This window comes from Typopeltis vanoorti, chromosome 13 (assembly GCF_054136105.1).
Source record: "Typopeltis vanoorti isolate ZY-2024b chromosome 13, IOZ_Tvanoo_1.0, whole genome shotgun sequence".
Classification (NCBI taxonomy): Eukaryota; Metazoa; Arthropoda; class Arachnida; order Uropygi; family Thelyphonidae; genus Typopeltis; species Typopeltis vanoorti.
The window spans coordinates 14,824,460-14,850,171 of record NC_143561.1 but is presented as its reverse complement, the minus strand read 5'-3'; the positions used below and the strand labels follow the sequence as shown (position 1 = coordinate 14,850,171).

At 36.5% G+C, this 25,712-nt stretch overlaps 1 protein-coding gene across 3 annotated transcripts in view; it reads left to right on the top strand.

Annotated features, from left to right (window-relative positions):
- LOC150099945 (ATP-binding cassette sub-family C member 1-like) overlaps positions 1-25,712 on the top strand; it is a 317,694-nt gene that overhangs the window by 242,511 nt on the left and 49,471 nt on the right. For all 3 annotated transcript variants that reach the window (XM_090403116.1, XM_090403115.1, XM_090403114.1), the window contains exons 22-25: positions 5,869-6,013; positions 6,267-6,432; positions 11,938-12,137; positions 22,533-22,659. In XM_090403116.1, coding sequence (XP_090259242.1) covers positions 5,869-6,013; positions 6,267-6,432; positions 11,938-12,137; positions 22,533-22,659 — 638 coding nt within the window. The remainder of the gene's footprint in view (positions 1-5,868; positions 6,014-6,266; positions 6,433-11,937; positions 12,138-22,532; positions 22,660-25,712) is intronic.

Here is a 25,712-nt window from a genome sequence, read left to right as displayed (position 1 = left end):
ATGCTTGCTATCTTCTTTGAGCAAATGAAAGAGAGAAATCATTATGGATTCGCTCCTAAAGCATATGCCTAAACTGGTCCCACTACTTTAAAATCCTCTTATTAAAAAAAAAGGGCACTGCAAACGAACAGATATGCCTCCAGACCCTTTTATTAGATGGCCCATCAACAGATAGCATGAATACCTCTGCTCTCCCTCAGGAAGATAAAAAGATAAAATAATTACTGTCGAGTGTGCAATTTGATGACTTCTCGGATATTTTTCCAGAAGAAGAAATGATGGACAGTGATCATCTACAATTCCCCCCTCCCTCAAAAAAAAAAATCCAAGACTAATAAAAAAAACAAAATCTCTCATCAGAGGAAGCCAGATGATACCACCAAAAAAGAAATAATGGAAATATTTTTGCTTCAATGGAATTGTTGTAGATTCCACCAAAACATGGATAACATCAAGGCACTCTTGTAGAAGTATGAACCAATATGCTTCTGCTTTCAGGAAACATACTTAAAGATGAGTGATTATCTGATTCTCTGTAATGTTACTGTTATTCATAAGGACAAGACTGGGAATAGACCTGTCCATGGAGGAGTAGTCATCCTTGTGAGTAACCATGCCTCTTTCAACAAATCAATATTAACACCAACATAGAAGCAGTTACCATAAGACTCGTCGGAAAGGGAAATATAATAAAAGCATGCTGCATCTACCTCCCTCCCACAGCAGATATTTTTCAAGATGACCTTCCTTGGCGTCATATCATAGTTGCTATCTCTCACTTTTAATGAGGGGGGGGGGGGATTTAAATGTACATCATACACTATGGAGTACAGGCCAGATGAACATTAGAGGAAGAGTTGTTGAGCATATGCTCGACAACAACCTCTCCCTCTTAAACACAAGCGATGCCTACCCAAACATTCACCATCAACTTAACTGTTTTCTCACCTTCCGCTTCTCCCACTGTTTGTGAGAAATTGATGACAACTTATTTCAGAACAATCGGTTTCCCATGAAACCTACTTTTCTACATGTGGTACTCATGTACTACATCACAGATATAATGGTGGAAAATTGAGTAAGCTGACTGGTCCACCTTTTTCTTCATTAGCAGATTTTGATTCTGCAACAGTTGGTTCATCTCCTATCAGTGATACAGTGAAGCATGTAACAAAATCTATTATAGCATCAGCTACAACTGCAATTCCTAAAACATATAGGTTCCCACATTTTCCTGTTCCATGGTGGAATGATTGCATGGCATCTGAAGGAGCTTAGAAGAAAGCTTGGAATATTTTCTGCAAATATCAACAAAATATTGTTGATATTTGCAGAAATATCAACAATATTTTCTTATCCTCCTTAGTTCCTTTTCCAAAAAAGAACAAAGCAGAAAAACAACAAATCCAGTTTTCTTTGAATGCCACAGAATACAATAGGCCATTTACTAAAGTAGAACTGAATGCTGCTTTGCTGAAATGTTGTCCATTGGACCTGATTATACAGTAAAACATCTGTCAACATTGGCCATGGATCAGCTGCTGCCCCTTTATGACAGAATTTACTGTGAGAGCATATTTCCAGATAACTGGCAAAAGGTGATTATAACAGCATTTCCTAATCCAGAGAAGGATTCACATTCCCAAATAACCTCTGACCACCTGCTTGTTCAAGATTCTGGAAAAAATGGTTAATTCTTGTCTTTTATGGTTTCTGGAGAGAAACAACCTCTTCTACAGAACATAATCTGGCTTCTGAAAATATCAGTCTACTACTGATTATCTTGTCTGGGTGGAAGTATCCATTAGAGATGCCTTCCTAAAATGCAAGCATCTAGCATCATTTTTTTATATGTAGAAAAAGCATATGACACTGCTTGGAGATTTGGAATACTGAAAGATTTACATAATTTCAGACTTAGATGGGATCTCCCTCTTTTTATCAAAAACTTCTTATCCAACTAAATCTTCTAAGGCCAGGTAGGTACTGCCCTCTCCCACTCTTATAACCAAGAAGAGAAAGTACCACAAGGTTCTGTTTTAAGTGTCGCACTTTTTGCAATCAAGGTCAACTCACTAACTGTTGGAGGAAGAACAACTTCCTCCAACAGTAATGCTCTATATGTGGATGACTTTACCATCTTCTCTCATTCATGTGATATGAGAGTCATAGAAAGACCGCTGCAGCAAGCCATTAACCATCACTCAAAATGGCCACTTTCAAATGGGTTTGGTGCATTTCTGCCACAGGCATGGTCTTCATCCATTTCCAGATTTCCAACTAGGACAATCACTAATCCCAGTTGTACCACAAGCCGAGGTTTATGGACTAAGTGCCATTCTATGCTTCGATTGTATAGAGCACTGATTAGATCAAAGTTGACTATGGATCCCAAGTCAGCCAAGAAAAGTGCACTGCAATGGCTAGACCCTATTCACCATCAAGCCATCAGAATTGCAACTGGAGCATTTCTCGTATCAGCTATTCCTAGTCAGTATGTCGAGGCAAATGAATTGCCTTTGTCACTTCAATACCACTAAAATTCCCTGCCAGAGCACCTCGCATATGTCTTTTGATCACAATTTGAGAATCTCTACAACACTCAACAGACTGCCATAAAACACTGGTTAGCAGATGAAAGTGCTCTTACAAGCAGACAACATAGCTCACACTGCCAAATCCACTCGTACTATGGTAATTTTACATACCAGTATGTAGCTTTTCTTTCAGCAATCTACCAAAATTTTGGCAGATTGCTGAAACACCCTCCACCTCTGCTGTTGTCTACCAGCAGCTCTTTAAAGCTCATAGAAATGAATACTCTGATTTTGTGCCTATCTATACAGGCAGGTCAAAATGGGAGGACCTAGTGGGACCTTCTGCCATCTTTCCAGACACCATTATCTTCTTCAGCTTCAGTCCCCCTCAAGCAGGGTCACTGCAGCAGATTAACCTCCTTTCAGTTCTGTCCAAGGCCATTTTCTCCTTTAGTCTGAGGGCTTGCCGTCTCCTCTCAAGCTGTCCAGCTATAGTTGTTTAGGTCTCTTCTTACTTCTTTTTGCTTGTGGCTTAATCTCCAACACTCTCCTTCCCACATAGCTTTGAACTTCACTGCATAACATGACTAAACCACCTCAGCCTTGATTTCCAGATATACCATTATATCCACACAAATCCCACCAGAGTGTAGCAACTTTATAGCAGAGATGTGTGCAATGGAGGTTGCATTAAAATACAGGGTGTCCACATTGTACATCCCTAGTTTCAAAGAACAGTAAAAAAAATCGAAATGCAGAAATATGTAAGGTTTGGGTTATTCAAACGTTCCAGAGACTCTACAAGTTTTATCCAGAATTTTTTTTTTACAAAAATTTGAGTGTTTCTTCTCATTTGTATAATTTAGACACTGTGGTTCATACACTTAAGTAGTAGCACCCTATACATTAGATTCTATCGCTTCCAAAGGTGCATAATATATTCAGACTTGTCAAGTTCTCTCCAGGCAATAAGAAGTCTGGAGCCACAGTAACATCTGGTACTCTTTCGAATTCAAAACCTCCTCTTTCAGTTATGGAAGCTACACTTTGTTTGCTTCTGTTGGATTTCAAGCCATACTTGGAATCGGACCACCACAAAGCCTGGATCTGAACCTCATTGAGAATGTATGGGACATGTTATAAAAACAGATCTGGGAGCAAAATCCTTTTATGTCAAATCTAAGCCAATTAAAGGATTATCTGGTGAATGCCTAGTATGTAGATAATCTTAGATAATGACCTGTATGAGTTGGCTTATGGTGCACTCCAAGAGAAATGCCTCTGTCTGCTTTTTTTCATAATTAGAACATCTAGAAAAGGTAATTTTCTTCATTTTCAAGTTCTAAAGTGAATTTGATTTTATAGTGAAAGGAGTTAATAGATGCCAGAAAATTGTGTAACACAGCCACACTGTGTTTCCATATTATGAATATGTCATCTACATATCTCCACCAAAGTGACTGTTTAGGATTTGATAACAAGACATCTTTTTCAAAGTTTTCCATGAATAAGTCTGGAGATAGTGGGCTTCTCATTGCAAGGTCCAAAAGTTGTTTGTAGATTTTTCCCATTCAGAAATAATTTGAGTTAAGACGGTGTTTAAATGTTGAGAGATGTCCTCTGAGGGAACAGATTATCTATAAATACCATAACTTTGTCTACAGAAACATTTGTGAACAACAATACAATATCTAGACTAGCTAGAATGTCCATTTGGTGAGACAAAAATTTCTCCTATTTTTCTACAAAGTGTTACCTATTTTTGATGTAGGTGTCAATGTGTCTAATATGTTCCTTTAGATTACAAAGATGTTTTGATAACAAATAAGTAAGTGAGCTAATACCATCTATGATCGATTAAAGAGGAATATTAGTCTTTGGACATTCCATATAAATGTGGAATTAACGGATGCGTGGATTTCAATTTTTTTCTAAGTTCCATGTAGTCATGCTGCATAAAAGGTTATTGGTTTCTTCATTGTTTGTCCAAGTAGGGTCATAATCTAATGGAGTGTAAATAGAAGTGTCAGAAAGTAGAATTGAAATTTTGGACATATAATCAGTTGTATTCAAGATCATTACAATACTTAAGGCCTTTATCAGCCTTAAGTATTGTAATGTCTTTATTCTTCTTCTTCTTTAATTCGAAATTGCTCTTTTTTTCTAAGGAGTCAATATTCTTTTTACGAGGATGGGAAGATGAGAATCGCAGTCTTTAATCTAATGTCATTTGCTGTAGGTTGAGGTAGAAAGTAAAGGGCCTTTTCTGTATTGCAAATAATATCTATTTTAGGAATGTGTTCTGGCATGACCACAAAATTGAGCCCTTTCTTCAAGATGCTAGCTTCTGCTGATGTCAAGTTGTGATCAGAAAAGTTAAAAAGGGCCTTTTTAGTACTTAAGGCCAATAAAGGCAATTCAACTGTGATCTTGAATACAACTGATTATATGTCAGAAATTTCAATTCTACTTTCTGATACTCCATTAGATTATGACCCTACTTGGACAAACCATGAAGAAACCAATAACAATTCCTGGATTTTACAGTATTCTATGTTCTTGTGGCCTTAATTACAGAGGACATACATCAAGAAGTTTAGAAATAAGACAAAAATAGCATATTGGAGACATCAACAACAACAGAGAATACAGCTGAGGTCTGGCATTCCATTTCTCCCACACTCACCACAATATTGAATGAAACAAGAGTTCCATGTCATACATAGAAGACAACTTCAGTGCTTGCAACATCAAAGAGGCTACAATGGTAATCCACTCATAAGCCACTCTCAAATCAAGGGATGATTTTGTGTGACATTTGGAAGTCCCTCATTAGATCTTTAAACACATCACTTTAATTTTTCTGCAAACTATCGGATGCACCTGCTGAACAATGGCTGACTGTGTGCCAGATTCCATGCTCCATGTGTTTGTTTTAGTATTTTTGTGTAATGGTTCCTACACATTTGGTTTTTTTAGTTATGTAACGATTCATATTTAATGCTTGTTGTATATTTATTTGTGTGTTTATCCTAACCCAAATGAAGCTATTAGCTTCATCTGGGTGACAAAACTAGTAGGTTTATTAAATAATTCTTATGACCTATAAACCCAGTTTTAGTTATTTTTATTGCTACTTTCTTAATTGAGACCCAACATTTTAAAAATGTTTTTTCTCATTATTTATAGTTTCATTATTCTTACTTAAAATGCATTCTTAGCACTTTCTGTTTACTTTCTGAAGTCTATAAATTTATAATATTTTTCTATAATGCAACAACTAGATGTCTTTAGATCAAAAGTTTCTTTAAATAAATATTTCTGTTTTCAGGTTTATTTGTAGTATTCACAGCACTCTTGGCATATTCTGGAGGTGTTAAAGCATCATCATTCATACATGAAAGATTGCTTAATCGCATTTTAAGAGCTCCACTTGCATTTTTTGATTCCACTCCAATGGGTAGAATTATGAACAGGTAAAACAAATCAATATCAGTGTATACTCATTAATAAATAAAATTTCATTTGTGAAACTTCTACAATTTTCTTAACTCGTGTTGCTTATTGCATTTTGGATAAATTTTTTTAGGCATGTATATTTTGATGTATTAAAATTATCTAGATATAAGGAATGTAAAATTCTTACTGCTATAAGTAACAATTTAGAAATACTTTGCTACATAATTTTAATTGGACAGATCTTATTACATACTAATTTTTTCTATGTAGATTTGGGAGTGATATGGAATCTGTTGATATAGAAATCCCTTTCAACACCAACTTTTGGTTAATGACAGCTTTGTGGATTCCTGGTGTGCTAGTTGTCATTTCTTTGACAACTGTGTATTCGCTGATTGCTGTACCACCATTGGCAATATTGTATTATGCTGTGCAGGTAAAATGCTATAAACTTTGCATCAATGATAAACATTTAAAAATGTTTTATTTTTAAGCATAGTAAAGGTTTTTTTTTTATCATCATCAAATGAATGAAATGATAATGATGAATAAAACTTTAGGTTTATTCATCATGCTCTCTCTCTCTCACACACATACACACACACATCCCTACCTACCTATTAAAGAACCATAGTGGCTTGAAAAAGTTCCATTTTTGGTTTCTAAAACAGGATTTGATTTCTGAGTTATCTAATATTAGCCCATTCACAAAAATATTGTGCTGACAATATTTTGTGTGGAAACGTTTGTGAAGATTTAGTGAATAATGTATTCTCATAATTTGATATTTTCTTTTTAAATAAAGACGTATTGAACCCAAACACAATATACAGCTTGTCTGAATAATATGTAGAAACAACTTTAGCTTAAATAATTCTTTCTTTCATGGCTATGGTGTACAAGTTATGGAGACAAACATCCATGTTAGAACAATTACTTTACTTAAAACTATGATAAAATAACCCTTGACATTTCAACCTGTATATCAAGGTACATCATCAGGAATATATAATACACAACACAAGCTACACACATAATTGCTTTGACTGTTTACCCTGGAGCCTGACATCTGATAAGGGAAAGAAAGAGGAGCAAAATTTAAAAACACAAGACTTTTTTTTGGGGGGGGGGGGGGCTGATGTTATCAGCACTATCAATTTATCTCCTTTATTCTGGATACTCCTGGCATTAGTATAAAGAAGCAATGCATTATTATTGTTTCAATACCTATCATTATCCCTCTCCAAACTCCACTGGATTCATTATTATATGATGTATTTCCTCCTTCTCCCAAGCAACTATTCCTATAAGAGGCCACACCAGCTGCTATCCACCCTGATAATTCTAGTTTCTCTCATTGACACTAACTTGTTCAGAGAACAACACTCTCCAGATGTGTAAGTCCTTCTTCATTCAAATACAAGCAGTCTCTGGCATACAGTTCCATTCTGGCTATCATACTACTTATTATTGATTTGCTTTTCTTTGTAGCTGTGCATTATCATACCTGGGTAACATGCTATCTTCCCTCTGTCTTCTTTCATACAACCTCGAGCACAAACCTCAGATCTCTTCCCACCCAATTCACACTGCTTCTTAGTTTATGTCCACCATCACAATCATCTTATTCGTTCCTTCTCCTCGCTTAATTGCAATAGGCACACTATCTGTCGTTCCTCCAGGCAAACACACCTGTGGCATTCTGTTTTGCACACCATTGATCATAGTCTCCACACATCACACCTCTTACCACTGTTTCTTCTTTGCTCACTTGCATCCCTCACTCTCTCCCCTTCGCCACTTACCTGCTGTCTTGTCATCTCTCCATCCAAGGTTCTTGCACTATCTCACCCTTCTCTTATTTCCTCTTTCACTGGTTCTCCTCTTCTCTTCCCTTCTATCATTCCCATAACACTCTCTCTCTCTCACTGCTACTCTGATTCACTTTGCATTTGTTGTTTCCAGTTTTCTGATCTCTTCTTTCATTCTTCTCAACTTGTTTCTGATACCTTTTGTTTCATCACATTGATATATCTCTCTCCCCTGCAAGCTGTTGCTCGATATTCATCCTCCCAATCAAAACTATCTTATTAGTTTCCTTTTCCATCATAAACTGCATTCTTAGATGTAAGCTATTAAGGTGACAGAGGACGGAGTCTGTGTCTGGGCTATGAAGCCAAATAGTGAATGCATCTACATATCTTGACCAGATAGCTTTGTGGGGGGGATGAATCTGTGGCTCATTTTTCAAAATTTTCTATGTAAAAATTGGCAAGTGTGTGGGGGGGGGGGTCAAAGCAGTTTCCTCTATCAATTTATTTTATTCCTCCAATTAAAAATATCCAGAATTGATGGCAATGGAAAAGAGATCTATGATATTAGAAGGAAAAGCATCTTTTTAAAGTGTTGTGGTGTTAGTCAAGGGAATATTGGTAAACAGTGAGTTTACCAATATTACCAACATATCTATATTATTTAAAGTTAATTTTTAATAGCAGTTTTAAAATGGGTAGAATTTTTGTATAGGATGTGGTATGACCAGTGAAGGGTTAATAACACAGAAATGAAGTGGTGTTGATGATTCAGAGGAGAATGACTAAGATACTGGCTGGTCTGTGGAATGATTATTATGAAAATAGATAAGCAAAATAGGGGAGGAATGGGATACACAATATGTGTATGTTGAGTACCTTCTTTGCAGTTCAAAGAAAAGTATGACAGGTATTACATGATTGACAGTTCGTGCTTGGTGAAATGTTTAGTTGGCCTCCTGTGATGAGTATTCAGAATCCATGGAGATGCTCATATAATAATAAATTTTTAAAACTGCACTCCAGGAAGAGAGTTTAGAGATATTTATTAACATCTAAACTCTCTTCCATGGAGTGAGAGACTCGTCATAGGAGATACACACTATCATACACAAAACTCATCTAACCGTGCCTTAAACTCTTTCAGTGTGTCTGCATTCACAACACATTCAGGCAATGCATTCCACTCACTAGCCACTCTCCATGCAAAGAACCTGCTCATGTCCTCCTTATACAGTTTCTGGGGATGGCCTCTTGTTCCCCATCCTCCATTCCTATTCTGTGAAAAATTTCTCCCATGTTAATCTGGTAGCAACCCCTGACCGACTTTCTCATTCATATCCCTCCTCCTATTCACAAGGCTTTGCAAATTACATTCTTTCAATCTGTCTTCATACTCCACGTTCTGAAGACCAGTTACTACTTTTATGAATTTTCTCTGGACCCTTCTAACACATCATCATCACCATGAAAACCAGGTAACTAAATCTGTAATCAATAATCATTATGCAAATATGCACAATCCATATGAAACCCAACCAGGGCCTTATACAGTAGAATCATAATCTCTTTATATCTGCAGGTCAAGGTTCTCTGCATCATTGCAATTATCTGATGTGAAACCACATCATCTGCTTGGCTCTGCATTATTCTTCTCAATTTAGCATTTGCAAACAGTTACATATCACCAGTTAAACCCATTCCAATATCATCAATATACAAGTTTAACAGTAATGGCCCTAATAGATCTCTGTGGCACACGATTAGCGATCCTTTTTCAGAATGCTGCACCCCAATATCCAAATTTTTGATACCTATCTGAAAGCCAGTCATCCTTTCAACTTGCTGGTCTGTTATCCAATGCTAAGCATTTCAATTTATTTAACAGCCTGTGTTGCAGTCTATCAAAAGCATTTTGCAAAATAAGTATAGCATTGCATATGCATCTCCCTTGCCCAATACATTTATCACCTTGTTATAGTATGTAGGTCATAAAGCATAAACTCTCTTTAACAAACTCATGCTTGAACAATCACAGAAAAGACAGCTGTTATCAACCCATTTCTGTATTCTACTTCTCACTTCTCTCTCTCTCTCCAAGACATTCATCACAACTTCAAATTATAGGCCAACCCTGCAGATTGTCCTATAATTTTTAGCCTACCCTTATTACCACCTTTATGTAGTGGAATCAAGTAGACTTACAGAGGGACTTGAATAGATGGTATGAGTTGGCAACAGTATGGAATTGTCATTTCAATGTTGCAAAGTGCAAGGTTCTGAAATTTGGTAGGTAACAACAGGATGCAAAGTATACACTTGATAAGGAAATATTGAAGGAAGTTGAAGAGAAAAAGACCTTGGAGTAGTGGTGAACAGTGATCTGAAGTTCAGTGGTCACATTGCATAAGTTGTCAAGACATCACATCAGATTATTTCTGTAAGTTAAGGTCCTCCATTGCCATAAAGAGGTTCTGATTCTATTGTATAAGGCCTTGACAACTGTCAGGCCTGGCATGGATTATTATGCACACATTTGGGTTCTCTGATTTTCATGCTGATAGAGATATATTGGAAAGGATCCAGAGAAGACTAAAGTCGTAACTGGTCTTTGGGATGTGGGATATGAGGACAGATTGAAGGAATGCAATTTGCAATGGCCTGTGAATAGGAGGAAGAGGGGACGTATGATTGAGACATTTAAGTTGGTCAAGGGTTGTTACCAGGTTAATGTGGAAGAAATTTTTTGCAGAACGGTAGAAAGGGATAAAAAAAAAGGGGAACTTAGCTGGATATTATATAAAGAAGGTGTGAACAGGAGCATAAGGAGTAGGGTCTTTGCATGGAGAGTGATTGGCGAGTGAAAATTTTTGCCTGACATTGTGGTGAATGCAGATACATTGAATGAGTTTAAAGCACAGTTTGAAGGGCTTTGTGTGTGTAACAGTATTTGTCTCCTTCTATGAGTCTTTTGACTCCGTGGAGGTCTGATGTTAATAATAATTTACTTTCTTTCCACTCTCTTGAGATCTTAGCCTGTTGTAAAATACTTATTAAACAGGCATGCCAGTGATACTGCCAACTCCCTGGAGTGTTCCCTTAAGGCATGTTGATGTCATAGTTATTTTCTCTTATTGACATCAAGCTTGCTTAATTCCTCATATATCACCTGCTCACTCACAATGAAGCCCATCCTCTCTTATTTCATCTACACTGGAGCTATAATTTGGAAATCGTGAATTAATGGCTGAAGTGATTAGAGGTTATGTCAATTGCAAAATTCATGCAAAAGATTTATGCCATATTTAGAAGGATGCTAACATTTATGGATAAGATTGCTATTGTTTTTTTATGAGGATTGCTTTGGCTACATATGGACTGCTATACACAGATGTGGTTTCCTTAATATCTAGATGATAAGGAAATTATGAAGAAGATCCAGAAGCAATTAATTGGAATTATGACAAGATTAGAATGTTGAATATGGAAGATACAGTATATCATTACATGACACTTCCAAGGAGTCCAAAGACTCATCAAGGGAGAACACCTACTCTACAGCTCTGTCTCCACCACTCAATCCACCAGTGAACTGCAATCACCATCATCATCTACACCAATGCCATCTACTGCCCACCACCACCGCCGCTAGTATTTTCACACACAATCACAAACATGCATGCCCACTGCAGGATTTGAATCCGCACACCCGTTTGGCTGGAGAGTGGATACACTAACCACTCGACCAACCAGGCTGGCTTATGGTTTATAGTTTGGCAGATCATAAGCAAGAGAAATAAGCTGATGAGAGTAGTTATTGAAATATATGCAGTGATCATCCCTGAGAAGTATATTAGCAAAAAAAGGAAAAACTTTATTTGTATTGAATGTGTGTGGCAGGTAAATGGGCTTGTTTTTGGAGAGAAAAAGGTTAAGGTATAACAAGTGTTGTTGTGTTGAATGAATGGACTTGCTCCCATATGGTTTATTGCTGGTGTGTAATATTTAAGAAAAATTGTCCCTATAAGTTTTACATTGTAGTGTCAGATATATGATAGTTGCATATGTAATGAATTTAATTCCTCGTATATACTTGATCATTCATTATGAATATTTAATGTTTTTTCCAGAAACTGTATGTTACAACATCAAGACAGTTAAGAAGTTTTACATCTCTTACCATGTCACCAGTATATTCTAGTTTCAGTGAAACTATTTCTGGAACAACAGTTATTAAAGCCTTCAATGCTGAAGATTTCTTTGTCAGAAAATGTTACAACAACATAGATAAAAACCGTAACTGCTACTATTTGGAAAATAATGCTAATAGGTACGTGATGGAAAGACAATGCAAATATCTATTACCTTAAATATCTATTTAAGGTAATAGATATAGATTTATTAGTGTGCAGCATCATATAATATAAAAGTTTAAATATAGCTATTCAAAAACGTGATAAAAATTAACTTGATAATTGACAAGTAAATAAGATTCACCAATTTCATCAGCATTGGTATATGATACCATCAAGAATGTTCTGTAATAGCAGTTGAAATCATAACCATTAACTTTTCATTCTTATCAGGCTATGGAGAAAGTTGATGCATACACTATTTATTTTTCTGAACTTTAAACAGCTTTATTGGAATTCTGTGCACTAGGTGCTAACATGTTCGTCTGGAATTCCTTTATAAGGTGAGGCTGTTTTTGATCGTGTGCTGTCAATACTTTGTGCTGCTTGTTTGAAAAGAACAGCGCATAGCCATTCCATTAGCAAGTGGCTATGCACTGCATAACCATACGTCTGGGGAAGGAGTGTCCTAGGTTCGATTCCAGTCGAAGATGTGAGGAACTTAAGGATCTTCCTCAGCCATAGCCAAGTTAGCCAGTCTTGGGCATGGACAACAGAGTTTTTTCCCCAGTTTGCAATTTCATATAAATTAAATATTCATGTTTTTTGGCAAAAGTTGCAAATTTCCTAAGGATGTAGTGAAGGAATTAATGTACAGTGCTTACAGAAAACTATGCAGAGAGATATTTCGGTATGTAATATGTCCATCAAGAACTGCAATGCAGTTCTTACAATGTCATACCATGCTTAGCATCAAGTGATTCAAGAGTTCTTGAGGCAAACTGGCCCACTCCTCCTTCAGAGCAAGGATAAAGCCTTGTTTGTTTTCTGGAGGGGAATTCTGAGCAGCAATGTGTCTCCCTATTGTGTCCCAAACGTGTTCTGTGGGGATGGAGATTTGGGGAGCATGCTAGCCACTCAATTAGACTAATATCTTCACTCTCCAGAAGTATCTACGCTGCTCGTGTACAATGTGATGTGACATTGTTATCCTTAAAAATGGATTCTTCACCTATAGTATTACAGAACAATCAAATATGACTTGGAAGAACTTGGTTGAAATATCGTTCACTAGTCATAATCTCTAGTTTATGCTTAGGTTTTGACACCAGTGTTACATAATTAAGTTCACATTATTATTTTCTTTCAACTGTTTACTTACAATTTGGTATTTAGCCAATGAAATTGTATTCTTATTGGCTTAAACCATGATGCAAAATGATGGTAGAATGATGGAATTTCATGCCAACTGGGGCATTACCTGGTTAAACAAGGCCCCTGTTGTTTTTGTAAGGAAATTGGGGTGAGCAGCAAAAAGTCAGCTACTGGAACAAATCCTGCTGCACATCTCAACTCAACATCAGAGTTCAAGGTTAGTACTATCAACACAAGAAGCATCAATGGAAAAGAAATGAAACTAGCAGAAGAACTGGATAAGTACAACATCAATATAATAGTGTAACTGAAACAAAAAAGATAAGAACAGTTGATCTTTCTAAGAAACAAATGTAAAATTTTATATTCAGGCAATAGCAATCATACAACACTAAATATGGGGATAATCTTCCTGAATGGCAGGCAACATCAAATAGTGATGTGGGAAAATATCAGCATGAGGAACTGGAAAGTGAGACTTACTTGTGCTTATGGTCTCACAGAAGGTTCTACTAAGAAAGAAGTGGAGGAATTTTTCAGTGCATTAGAGAAGGCAGCTGACACAATGAAAAAGGAAAAGTTGGTCCTTGTTGGAGATCTAATTGCGAAAATTGGAGAAAAGAGCAAAGCTAATAACAGTAGTAGGTACCTGTTGATTTCTGTTCGGGAGACGGACTAGTTATTACTAATTTCATGTTCCAACAAATTCACATGGAGAGAAAATTCAAAAAATAAGAAAAGTCTCATTGGCTGTTATTGTTGATAGTGATGTTTTCCCAATGGTTCAGGACAGAAGTATATACAGAGGATTTGAAATTGAAAGTGATCACCATTTAGTTTTGAGCTGGATAAAATTGAATTTCATATTGAAGAGTCTAAGAAAGTTTTAAAACAAATTAAGATTGAGCAGCTTTCAGAAGTGAACTGTAGATGCAAATACACAAACATTGAAGAAAAAATTATAGAATTTGAAAACAAGAACCAGACTCTGGAGATTTATTGTCAAATCAGGCAGAAGCAAAAAACATTGATTTGAATCAGCCAGAGAGGCATGTAGTGAGGTTGTCTGTTAGGATAGAAAAATCGAAATGCCATGGTGGACTCGGGAAGTTAAAGAGACAGTGAAGGAAAAGAAGAAAACATATTGAAAGTTTCCTGGCAAGTAATTCAGCTTGTGCTCTTAGAGAATACAGCGACAAATGTAAGAAAGCTAAACACTGTGTAAAACTAGCTAAACAAAAGTCTTGAGAGGACTTTGGTAAGAACATAGAAATAAATATCCAGGTGGCAAAATATTCTGGAGGCTATTGAAAAACTTAGAAATCAGAGATGATTAAGATGACATGAAAATTGAAGATAGATATTCTAAATGTCTGGAGTAATTTCTTTGAAGGATTGCTAAATGAAACAAGTAGTGACAGCACTGTGGTAGTAAATACTCAACAGGAATATGATCAGGAATACATATTACAGTTACATTACAAATCCACCCAGCTATCAAATACTGCTCTTACATTTGGAGTGGGGCTCTTAAAATCTCCCTCAAAATACTTGACTTAATAGAAAGGAGAGCAATTAGATTGATAAATGACCCATCTCTTACCAACTCACTCTCCTCATTTTCACATAGATGTTTTGGTCTCTGCAATTGGTGTATTCTATAATTATTTCCATGGCAAATGTTATCTGAAATATCAATAATTCTCCCACTCAGTACTAACCCATTGGAACACATACAGCTGCTGCTCAACATCCTTTTACATTACATCTTGAAACCCACAGAACAAGTTTCTTTTCCTCCTCCTTCATTCCTGCTACTGCTGTACTGTGGACCAGTCTTCCCCCCTGATATATTTCCCAAGGAATACAATATGTAGACATTTTAAATCAAATCTAAACAAGTTTCTCTTCTCCTAAGCCAGTACCCTATACAGTACTAACATACCATAGGTTATAATAAATTTAGTTTAATCCTTTATCCAAGTGTGAGCAAACAAAGTTTGCACCTGAAAGTATCTTCAGGACTGGGGTAAGGTAGTACAACACCAGGCAACTCATGGCAAAGGTGGAGCAAGCTAACATCACTCCTATCTCAGTATCTCCCCATAATGCAAAACACATCTCCTTGCAGATATGTATAATGTTATGCATTAAGGGAAGGGCCACTACCCAGACTAGTTTCGACCTTTATTGAGGTCTCTTCGGTGAGAGCCAGGCCCAAGTGGAGATACCAAACAGAAGCATTAGCAAGGTCATCTCTACCTATAGGAGTTGCCAAACGGTGCGCCACCTTTTTATTAACACAATTTTTTTATATGTTGGCCCATACACAAGAGGTTGGTTGATCAACCTATAGTATGTTGAAAGTTTATTTTTCACTTGGTTAGACTATAATAAATTTAGTTTAATCCTTTATCCAAGTGTGAGCAAACTTTCTCTAAATACAGAGTAATTTAATAAAAAAGGTGGCACACCGTCCTGAAGATACTTTCAGGCGCAAACTTTATTTGCACACACTTGAATAAAGGATTAAACTAAATTTATTATAGTCTAACCAAGTGAAAAATAAACTTTCAACATACTATAGGTTGATCAACCAACCTCTTGTGTATGGGCCAACATATAAAAAAATTGATACATGAAGTGGAGAAAAGCCATCAACTGCACTGCATCAACCACTCTCTCAGGCTATGCATTCCGTATACCATTTCCAGGGATGGCTTTGTGTTCTACTTCCCTTTCCCATTCTATGAGAAGTTTGTTCCACATTAACCTGGCAACACCTTTAACCAGCTTATTTTCCATTCATATCCCTTCTCCTTCTATTCATGCAACTTTGCAAATTGCTATACTAAATCATGATGCTTCTAAAATGTTTACAATATGAAAGAAATATAGCTTAGCTTTTTCTTTCATATTTGCAAATTGCATTTTCCCTCAATCTGTCTTCATACATCACATTCCAAAGACTAGTTATCACCTAAGTGAATCTTCTATGAACCCTCTCTAATATATACTTGCTATGAAAACCTGGTGACCAAATCTGTGCACAATAATCCATATGATGCCTTTAGAGCCTTACACAATGGAACTGTAAACTCTTTATTTCTACTGTCAAGGTCCTCTGCATCATTGCCACAATCTGCTGTGATGACTTCACAACTTGTGCAGTGTAGCCCCCTGAACTTTCAGGTTCTTGTTACCATCACTCCCAGATCTCTCATCTCCTCTATCTCCTTGACAATTTCCTCATCAAGTGTATACTTTGCATCCCATTGTTGCCTGCCAAATTTCAGAACCTTCCATTTTGCAACATTGAATTGATAGTTCCACTAACTTGTCACTCATATAATCTGTTAAAGTCCATCTGTAAGGGCATAACATCTGCTTGACTCCTTGTTGTTCTCCCCCAATTTTGAAACATCTGCAAACAGTTGTATATTTGTAAATCCATCTCAATATCTTTAATATAAAAGCTGAACAATGTTCTCTACACAGAGATCCATATAGCACACATTAGTGACTTTTCTCTTTTGGGAGACCACACCTCCCATATACAACTTGCTGATACCTGTCTGACAGTTAGTTACCTATCCAAAAACCAATCATGTTAAAAAATCCTATCAGTTTCAATTTGGTTACCAGATTGGCAAGTCTTAGTATACCACAGTATTTGCATCACTCCTATCCATTGCATTCATCACCTTGTTATAGTGCATAAACAAATTTGTAAAACATGACTTTTTAAAAATAAAAAAAAATTCATGCTGACAGTCACAGAGAATTGTAGATTCTGCATAAAAGATTATATGAGATAAATCTCAGGAAGGTGGCACAATGTTCTCAATACTATTGAAAAAGATTTCATCCTAGAAATGGAGAAAAGAGCATAGAAGGAATAAAGATGATTTTAGAAAAAACTGGAGATATTCTGGATATATGGAGTAATTACTTTGAAAGGTTGTTAAATGAAACAAGCAGTGACAACCACAGTAGAAAATATTAATTAAATATTAGCTCAAATATAGAAGTATAAAGGTTTGGTGGTGGCTGCACTAATTAGCATGTTTACAGAGTCATTCCAGATGGAGTAGAACAAGGACAGTCAGGTGCATGGAGGGAGACAGTAGTACTCTTTGTGGTGATGTCTATTCATAATGCTGATGAGAAGGTGATGTGCCAAAATCAATGCAAGATTACACCATCAATTCTGTCAGTTAACCAAGTTCTGTAGAACTTGTGCCACTCCCATGCCTAGCTTCTGCTTAAAACTGGTATTTGCAACAAGATAGCTTGGCTTTCTTCCATCCGATTTATAAAAAAAAAAAAAAAAAGAAGATTTTCCTCCAAGGCATGTTGTTGCTAGTTTGCTTTTTGGTTGTCCATACAGGATTTTCTTCTGACCAAACTTGTCTGATACATCAACTTATGTGCATATAGTAAAAACCTTAGTGTCAGTTAAAAAATAAAACTGTCTGCTGGATGAAATAAGTTGGCCACCTGAAACTGGTTTCAAATAGCAGATTATTATTTTTTTTTATTTGCACACACAAAGACTGTACGGGCTGCCTAAGGCTCGCAAATCTCAAGCCTCCACTGTATTCTATCCTGTCTTAAATCTGAGTATTTTAGTTGGGAATATTAGCTCTTTAAACAAATTAAAGGTGTAGCAATGCTCTCCACTTTCACTCATATTGCTAATTGGAATTATTTAAATCTTTGGCACTTAATATTCAGTACCCCCCTCAAGCTCAAAAATAGTTGAAGTATGTATAAACAATGCCTTTTGTCATTTAGCCACAGGCTCTAACTTTTGCAATTCCTTAATAATATACATCCAAATTAGTTTTACATCATCAAATTCCTGACATGTACCCTCAAGGGGTGTACAGAATATGATAGTACTACATGAAAAATTTACATCATTACTAACTTCCTATCTACAATTTTCCTCCAAATCAGTATGTTACTTATCAAGACTCCAACATTATCAGATTTTATATTTCTATCATCTAAGGCACTTTGTACCGTATCAATCCACCTATATCTTGGTCTTCCTCTGGGCCGTTTTCCTGTCAACCTGGCAAGAGAACACTTGTTTTGCCAATCTTTCCTCACCCATTCTGTTTAAGTGACCATACCACCTGAGATTAGCTCTGCTAATGCATGCCGGGATGCTGAAAATGTCAAGTTCTTTCCTAATATCCTCGTTTTTAATATGATATTATCATTGATGCCATCTGTTCATTTCTCAGGACTCTCATATCTGTGGTCTCTAGTCTTTGGTCAATGTTTTACTTCTGAACCAGCTCTCAGATCCATAAGTTAAAACTGGTTTGAACACTGTCTTGTATATAGCTAATTTAGTGTTCCGACTAATTTCTCTCTTATTCCATATGAATTTATTCAATTGACTTCCCGCCATACCAGCTTTGCTGATTCTGTTGTCTATTTCCATATTTAATTTACCATCTTCGCTAAAAATCGTGCCTAAGTAGCTGATGTCTGAAATGTTTTACTTGTTCCACAAATTCCCCATTCACAACACAGTTGACATTTTCAACAATTCTACCTATTTTCATTGTCTTTGTCTTTTTAATGCTGACCTTCATACCATATCTATTACAACAGCTATTCAATTTAGTCAGGGAATCTTGCAAACTTATAGTGGATTCATTTAGAAGTATAACATCGTCCGCATAAAGCAACGAGCAGACATTAACATCTCCAATTCTGATATCATGTTTAATACCGCTTTCCTTCATAATGTGATCCATATAGATAATGAATAACAGAGGAGATAATGTACATCCTTGTCTGACACCAGATTTAACATTAAACCATCTTCCTGTACTTCCTTCAATTCTAACTGCAGACTTACAACTCAAGTAAAGACTAAGTATCTTGATATAATGCCCCATCAACACCATATAACTGTAGCATATTGAATTTCTTCTCTCTTGGCACCTTGTCATATGCCTTTTCCAGATCGACAAAACTTAAATACAGATCTTTGTTATTTTCCCATGCTTTCTCAACTATTTGTCGTAAAGTGAAGATCTGATCCTGACAGCCACTATTTGGCCTGAATCCAGCTTGTTCTTCACTAAGCTTTTCTTCCACAATTCTTCTCAACCGTTTCTCAAGTATGCTTGCATTAATCTTGCCAGGAACACTCAGTAGGGAAATACCTCTGTAATTCTCACATTCAGTTTTATTTCCCTTTTTTATATATGGGTATTATTAGAGCTCTACTCCAATCGTCGGGAATTCGTCCCTCTGTCCATGCTTTCTAAACTATGCAGTGCAGCCACTGTAAGACTTTTATACCACCATATTTCAGCATTTCTGGTCGAATATCATCTACTCCTGCTGCCTTTCCACATTTCAAGCTTTTGATGGCTTTTTCTACTTCAAGTATGGATATGTATTTCTGACTGTATGCCTGTTGTGTGTTTTTTAACCACTGTGCTATCACTGCTTGTTTCATTTAGCAATTTTTCGAAGCAATTACTCCATACTTCAAGGATATCTTTTTCTCCCATTTTCATGTCAGCTTTATTATCTCTAACTCCTTTTAGAGCACTTTTTCCTCCATTTCTAAGCTTCTTCAACAACCTCCAGAATATCTTGCCACCTTCTTGATATTTATTTTCTGTGTTCTTGCCAAAGTCCTCCCATGATTTTTGTTTAGCCTAGTTGTACGGTGTTTCGCTTTCTTACATTTGTCTCTGTATTCTCTAAGAGCACAAGCTGACTTATTTGCCAGGAACTTTTGATATGCTTTCTTCTTTTCCTTCACTGCCTCTTTTACTTCTTGTGTCCACCATGGAGTTCTGATTTTTCTATCCTAACAGACAACCTCACCACATGCCTCTGGCTGAATCAATCAGGATTTTTTCAAGGCTTGCCACTGAATCTCCAAGGTTTGGTTCCTGTTCTCAAACTCTTTCATTTCTTTTTTCAATAATTTTGTATTTTAGTCTACAGTTCACATCTGAGAGCTGCTCACTTTTATTCGCTTTAAAACTTTCATACATGGTATTCTTTTCAATATGAAATTCAATTTTATCCTGCTCAAGACTAAATAGTGATCACTTCCAATTTCAAATCCTCTGTACACTCTGGTGTCCTGCACCAGGGAGAAAACATCACTATCAACAATAACATAGTCAATGAGACTTTTCTTATTCCTTGCCTCTTCTCTCCATGTGAATTTGTGCACATTTTTATGTTGGAACATGGTGTTAGTAATAACCAGTCCATGTCCTGAGCAGAAATCCAACAGATATTTCCAATTATTATTAGCTTTGCTCTTTTCTCCAAATTTTCCCAAAATATTTTTGCATGTCTGACAATCATTTCCTACTCTGCTATTTAGATCCCCAACAAGGACCAACTTTTCCTTTTTCATTGTGTCAATTGCTTTTTCTAAAGCATCAAAAAATTCCGCCACTTCTACCTTAGTAGAACCTTCTGTGGGACCATAGGCAGAAATAAGTCTCATTGTCCAAATTCCCCCATTCTGATATTAGCCCAGATCACTCTACTTGAGACTGCCCACCATTCAAGAAGATTAGCCTTGTATTTTGTGTTGAATACTATGGCTACTCCTTCTTTTCCTTGATTGTCATTGCCTGAATATAACATTTTGTATTTATTGCTCAGAAAGATCTTGCCAGTTTTTGTCTTTTTTTTGTTTCAGTCACCCCTATTATGTCGATCTGGTACTTATCTAATTCCTCAGCTAGCTCCATTTATTTGCCATTCAGGCTTCTTATGTTGATAGCACCGATCTTTAACTCTGGTGATGTTGAGTTGGGATGTGCTTTCAGATTTGTTCCAGTAGCTGACTTTTTGCTCTTCGCCCTGGTTCCCCTGGCTAAAACAACGGGGGCCTTGTTTAATCGGGCGACACTCCAGCTGGCATGAAATTTTGTCATGTTGTACCATCATTTTGTATATTGGTTTAAGTCAATAAGAATACAATTTGGTTGGCTAAATCCCACATTGCCAGCCCATCCTCGTTCATTCAGTGTATCCAGGTAGATATCTGACACGGTGCACCACGAGAAGGTGAGGATTGGACATTAGGTCAGAAGCCCTGGTCGGTACTCCGCATTCCTTTAAAGGCTATGTGGAGGTCTCCTCTCAGTTATACAGCTTTGACCCTTAAGCACCCAAATTAGTTTTACTATGGAAGATAAAAAAGAAGGGCTCTAGCCTTCTTTGATACTTCAGTTACAAGGCAAGAAGATAGATACCCCATGTGTTCAGTCTACCATAAGCATACGCTCAGGTTGATACTTAGATGACACCTCACATCAACATCTTGCCCAAAGGAATTTTCACACTTCTGCCTCTAGGGGGGCAGAGTGAAGTTTGTCCTCAGAACCAGCAATACACCTGGAATAACAAGCTCTACTTACATCATTACAACAAAATGGATACAATGACAACAAAAACACTCCAAATTCTTTGAAAAGAACAATCCTCTCAACCAGACTATACATCTTTACCCTATATCAAAAATAGAACAGAAACTAGACTCCCTCCTAAAACAACAGAATCAGAAGAGTATAAAACCTTTGAGCAAAGTTTTCACCTGCCTGAGACAAGTATTGCCAGAATCCACTCTTTCTTAGGTGTCTACAGTATCCTGTGTCAGTGTGGAACTCAGTATTTCAGACAAACAAGATGGACTACTTTAGTCAAAAATATCTAGTATAGGCAACCAAAAAGCAGATCAACACAAATGTGCCTTGGAGGAAGACGATTTTATCAGATGAAGAAAGCCTGGCTATTTCTTTTTCTCAAGGTGGTTATTCCATTCCTTATCTTCACTTACTGTGTATTGTTTTATTTGTAGTTTTTAGTTCCAGAAAATTGACATGAATCATAGCAACAGCTATGGAAGCTTGAACATGAAAATACTGTCCTGCTTATTTGGAGGCCCAAAATGGCTTGAAAAAGTTTCACATTTGGCTTCTAGAGTATGGTTTCTGGATTATATAAAAATAAATAAATTAATAAACATATATAATGCTGTGTCTGCAACCTTTTGTGTGTGGGAGTTGCATAAAAAATGTATCCTGTTTGGGTGAATGATATAATTTTAAGAAAATTAAGTGTTAAAAGTTTGGTTCAGGTGGTGCTTTTTTCCCTGCATAAATCTATACATTGTAAATGTAATTTTGATTTTTTTTCCCCCATTTCAGATGGATGGAAGAATCCTTATATTTAATTGGAGGAATTATAATATTTACAACTGCACTTCTTGCTGTTATGGGCAGAGATACTTTGAATGCAGGAATAGTGGGACTTGCTCTTGTCTACTCCCTTGAGGTAAATTATATATACTTAGTTTTAAAAGAAATGTAGTACCTGTTTCAGCATAGTGTAAGTTTTGTTCTTATTACTATTATTTTGGTAACCTCCATGTAGTCAATAGACTCATTGTGGGAAGCCCACTCAACCAGCAACATGTCTATCATAATGAACTTTGAAGTTATTTACACTCCTGCATTCACAATGCATTCCATTCACCAGCAACTCTCCACATAAAAAAATCTACTCCTCACATCCCTTTTCACATCTTCATGCAACTTCCAGGAATAGCCTCTTTGTTTTTCCCATCTTAACATCCACTCTTTTTATGGTTCTTTCTGTATGAATCTGATAGAGGAGTCCCTTGACTAACTTGAAGGTTGCTATCATATCTACAACCACATTCCCTCAAATATTCTTCACAACCAACACTCCAGAGTCCTGATATCACTTTCATCATTTGTCTTTGGACCTGCTCTAGTGTTTCCACATCACAATGAAAACTAGGTGACCAAATTTTTAGCACAATGGTCTGTGATAGTGCCTTTTTCTATTTCTATACTATTTGTCATGTCTTCTATTTCTATACTATTTGTCATGTATTGGCGATCACTGCAAATGCTGAGTCATAGGTCATATGCAATGCGTAGTGTGTCTTTATAAATCATCTACTCCCCCCCCCCCAAGATTAAATCTTGAGTGCACCACTGGTACAGATCATGTTCAAAATGGCTCAAGTTAAAAAATCCATCTTCTCATTCAGTACACACTACAGCCTAAAATAAATGTAAGAAATTATAAACAAATCCAATCCAAACATTGTAAAGGGCAAAATGTAATAAGCGTACTTTGTTTAACTGGAAGTTAAGCCATTTAGTCCCTCACAAAGGACATATACATAAAAAGTACACTGACATGTAGAAGTAAGGACATAGTGGTACCTCTATATAGTGCCTTTTTTATATAGAGGTACCACTATGTCCTTACTTCTACATGTCAGTGTACTTTTTATGTATATGTCCTTTGTGAGGGACTAAATGGCTTAACTTCCAGTTAAACAAAGTACGCTTATTACATTTTGCCCTTTACAATGTTTGGTTTGGATTTGTTTATAATTTCTTACACTTATTTTAGGCTGTAGTGTGTACTGAATGAGAAGATGGATTTTTTAACTTGAGCCATTTTGAACTTGATCTGTACCAGTGGTGCACTCAAGATTTAATCTTGGGGGGGGGGGAGTAGATGATTTATAAAGACACACTACGCATTGCATATGACCTATGACTCAACATCTGCAGTGATCGCCAATACGTGACAAATAGTATAGAAATAGAAGACACAACATAAATTTTAAAAAATCAATTTTAATTAGGAAAAGATTTTTGGAAAATTTTCTAGTGTTTATTTCCTTTGTCTTTTTCTTTGGGGGGGGAGATGATATCGTAATTTTTGCAAATACTCCCATCTAATATAATGATAGACCTATATCATGAAAGTAGAAAAGTTGGCCTAAAAATAAACAGAAAAAACTAAAATCATGTTTAATCATTTTGTAATACCAAAAAACATAATAGAAAAAAATTCCTTGGAAAGAGTCTCTTCATATACATATTTAGGTCATCTCATTGATATAAACTGTGGACTCCAAAAGGAAATAAAGTTCAACTTTCCTGGAGTGCATTCAGAAAATTGAAAAGCATTTTTCAAAACAATGATGTCCTATTCTGTTTAAAAAGAAAGACATCCAACAGTGTATACTTCCAGTCATCACATATGATTGTGAAACTTGGTCTCTACTAACAAAAAGCACTGACAAATAAACTAGTAACAACTCAAAGAAAAATGGATGCTAGGCATCACATTAAAAGATAAGAAGCCAGATTTGTATCACTGATATTATTCTTCACCACAAGCGACTAAAATGAAAATGAGTTGGACAGCTATCCAGAAGAGAAGATGAGAGATGGACCACCATGCTAATGAAATGGATTCCAAAAGAAGGGAAACTAGGCCAAGGATTTATTCTGTCCTAAAAGAAGGTGGTGTGATGAATTGTCAAATTTTATTGGAAAAAATTGGTCAACCATTGCCAAGAACAAAGAAAAGTGGAAGGAACTGGAGAAGGCTTTTGTCCAGCAAAAATGGCTGAAAAGAAGAAGATATATTAGTTATATTCAGCGCAAAAAAAATGCTCATTTTAGCCTAACTTTGGAGACTTATTAATCTTGAGCAGTTTCTCAAACCAAGCACTGAAAGAGCAAATATCTGATTGATTGACTTTTAATAATATCTAATTTCTCAAATGGGGTGCTTAAGGGTCAAAGCTGTATAACTGAGAGGAGACCTCCACATAGCCTTTAAAGGAATGCGGAGAACCGACCAGGGCTTCTGACCTAATGTCCAATCCTCACCTTCTCGTGGTGCACCCTGTTGGGTATCTACTTTGATACTGAACGAACGAGGATGGGCTGGCAATTTGGGATTTAGCCGACCAAATTGTATTCTTATTGGTTAAACCAAAATAAAAAATGATGGTACAACATGACAAAATTTCATGCCGGCTGGGGCGTCGCCCGGTTAAACAAGGTCCCCGTTGTTTTCGCCAGGGAACCAGGGCGAACAGCGAAAAGTCAGCTACTGGAACAAATCTGAAAACAAACCCCAACTCAACATCACCAGAGTTAAAGATCGGTACTATCAACGTAAGAAGCCTGAATGGCAAAGAAATGGAGCTAGCTGAGGAATTAGATAAGTACCAGATCGACATAATAGGGGTGACTGAAACAAAAAAGACCAAAACTGGTGAGATCTTTCTGAGCAATAAATACAAAATGTTATATTCAGGCAATGACAATCAAGGAAAAGAAGGAGTAGCCATAGTATTCAACACAAAATACGAGGCTAATCTTCTTGAATGGCAGTCAGTCTCAAGTAGAGTAATGTGGGCAAATATGAGAATGGGGAACTGGACAATGAGACTTATTTGTGCCTATGGTCCCACAGAAGGTTCTACTAAGGTAGAAGTGGAGGAATTTTTTGAGGCTTTAGAAAAAGCAACTGACACAATGAAA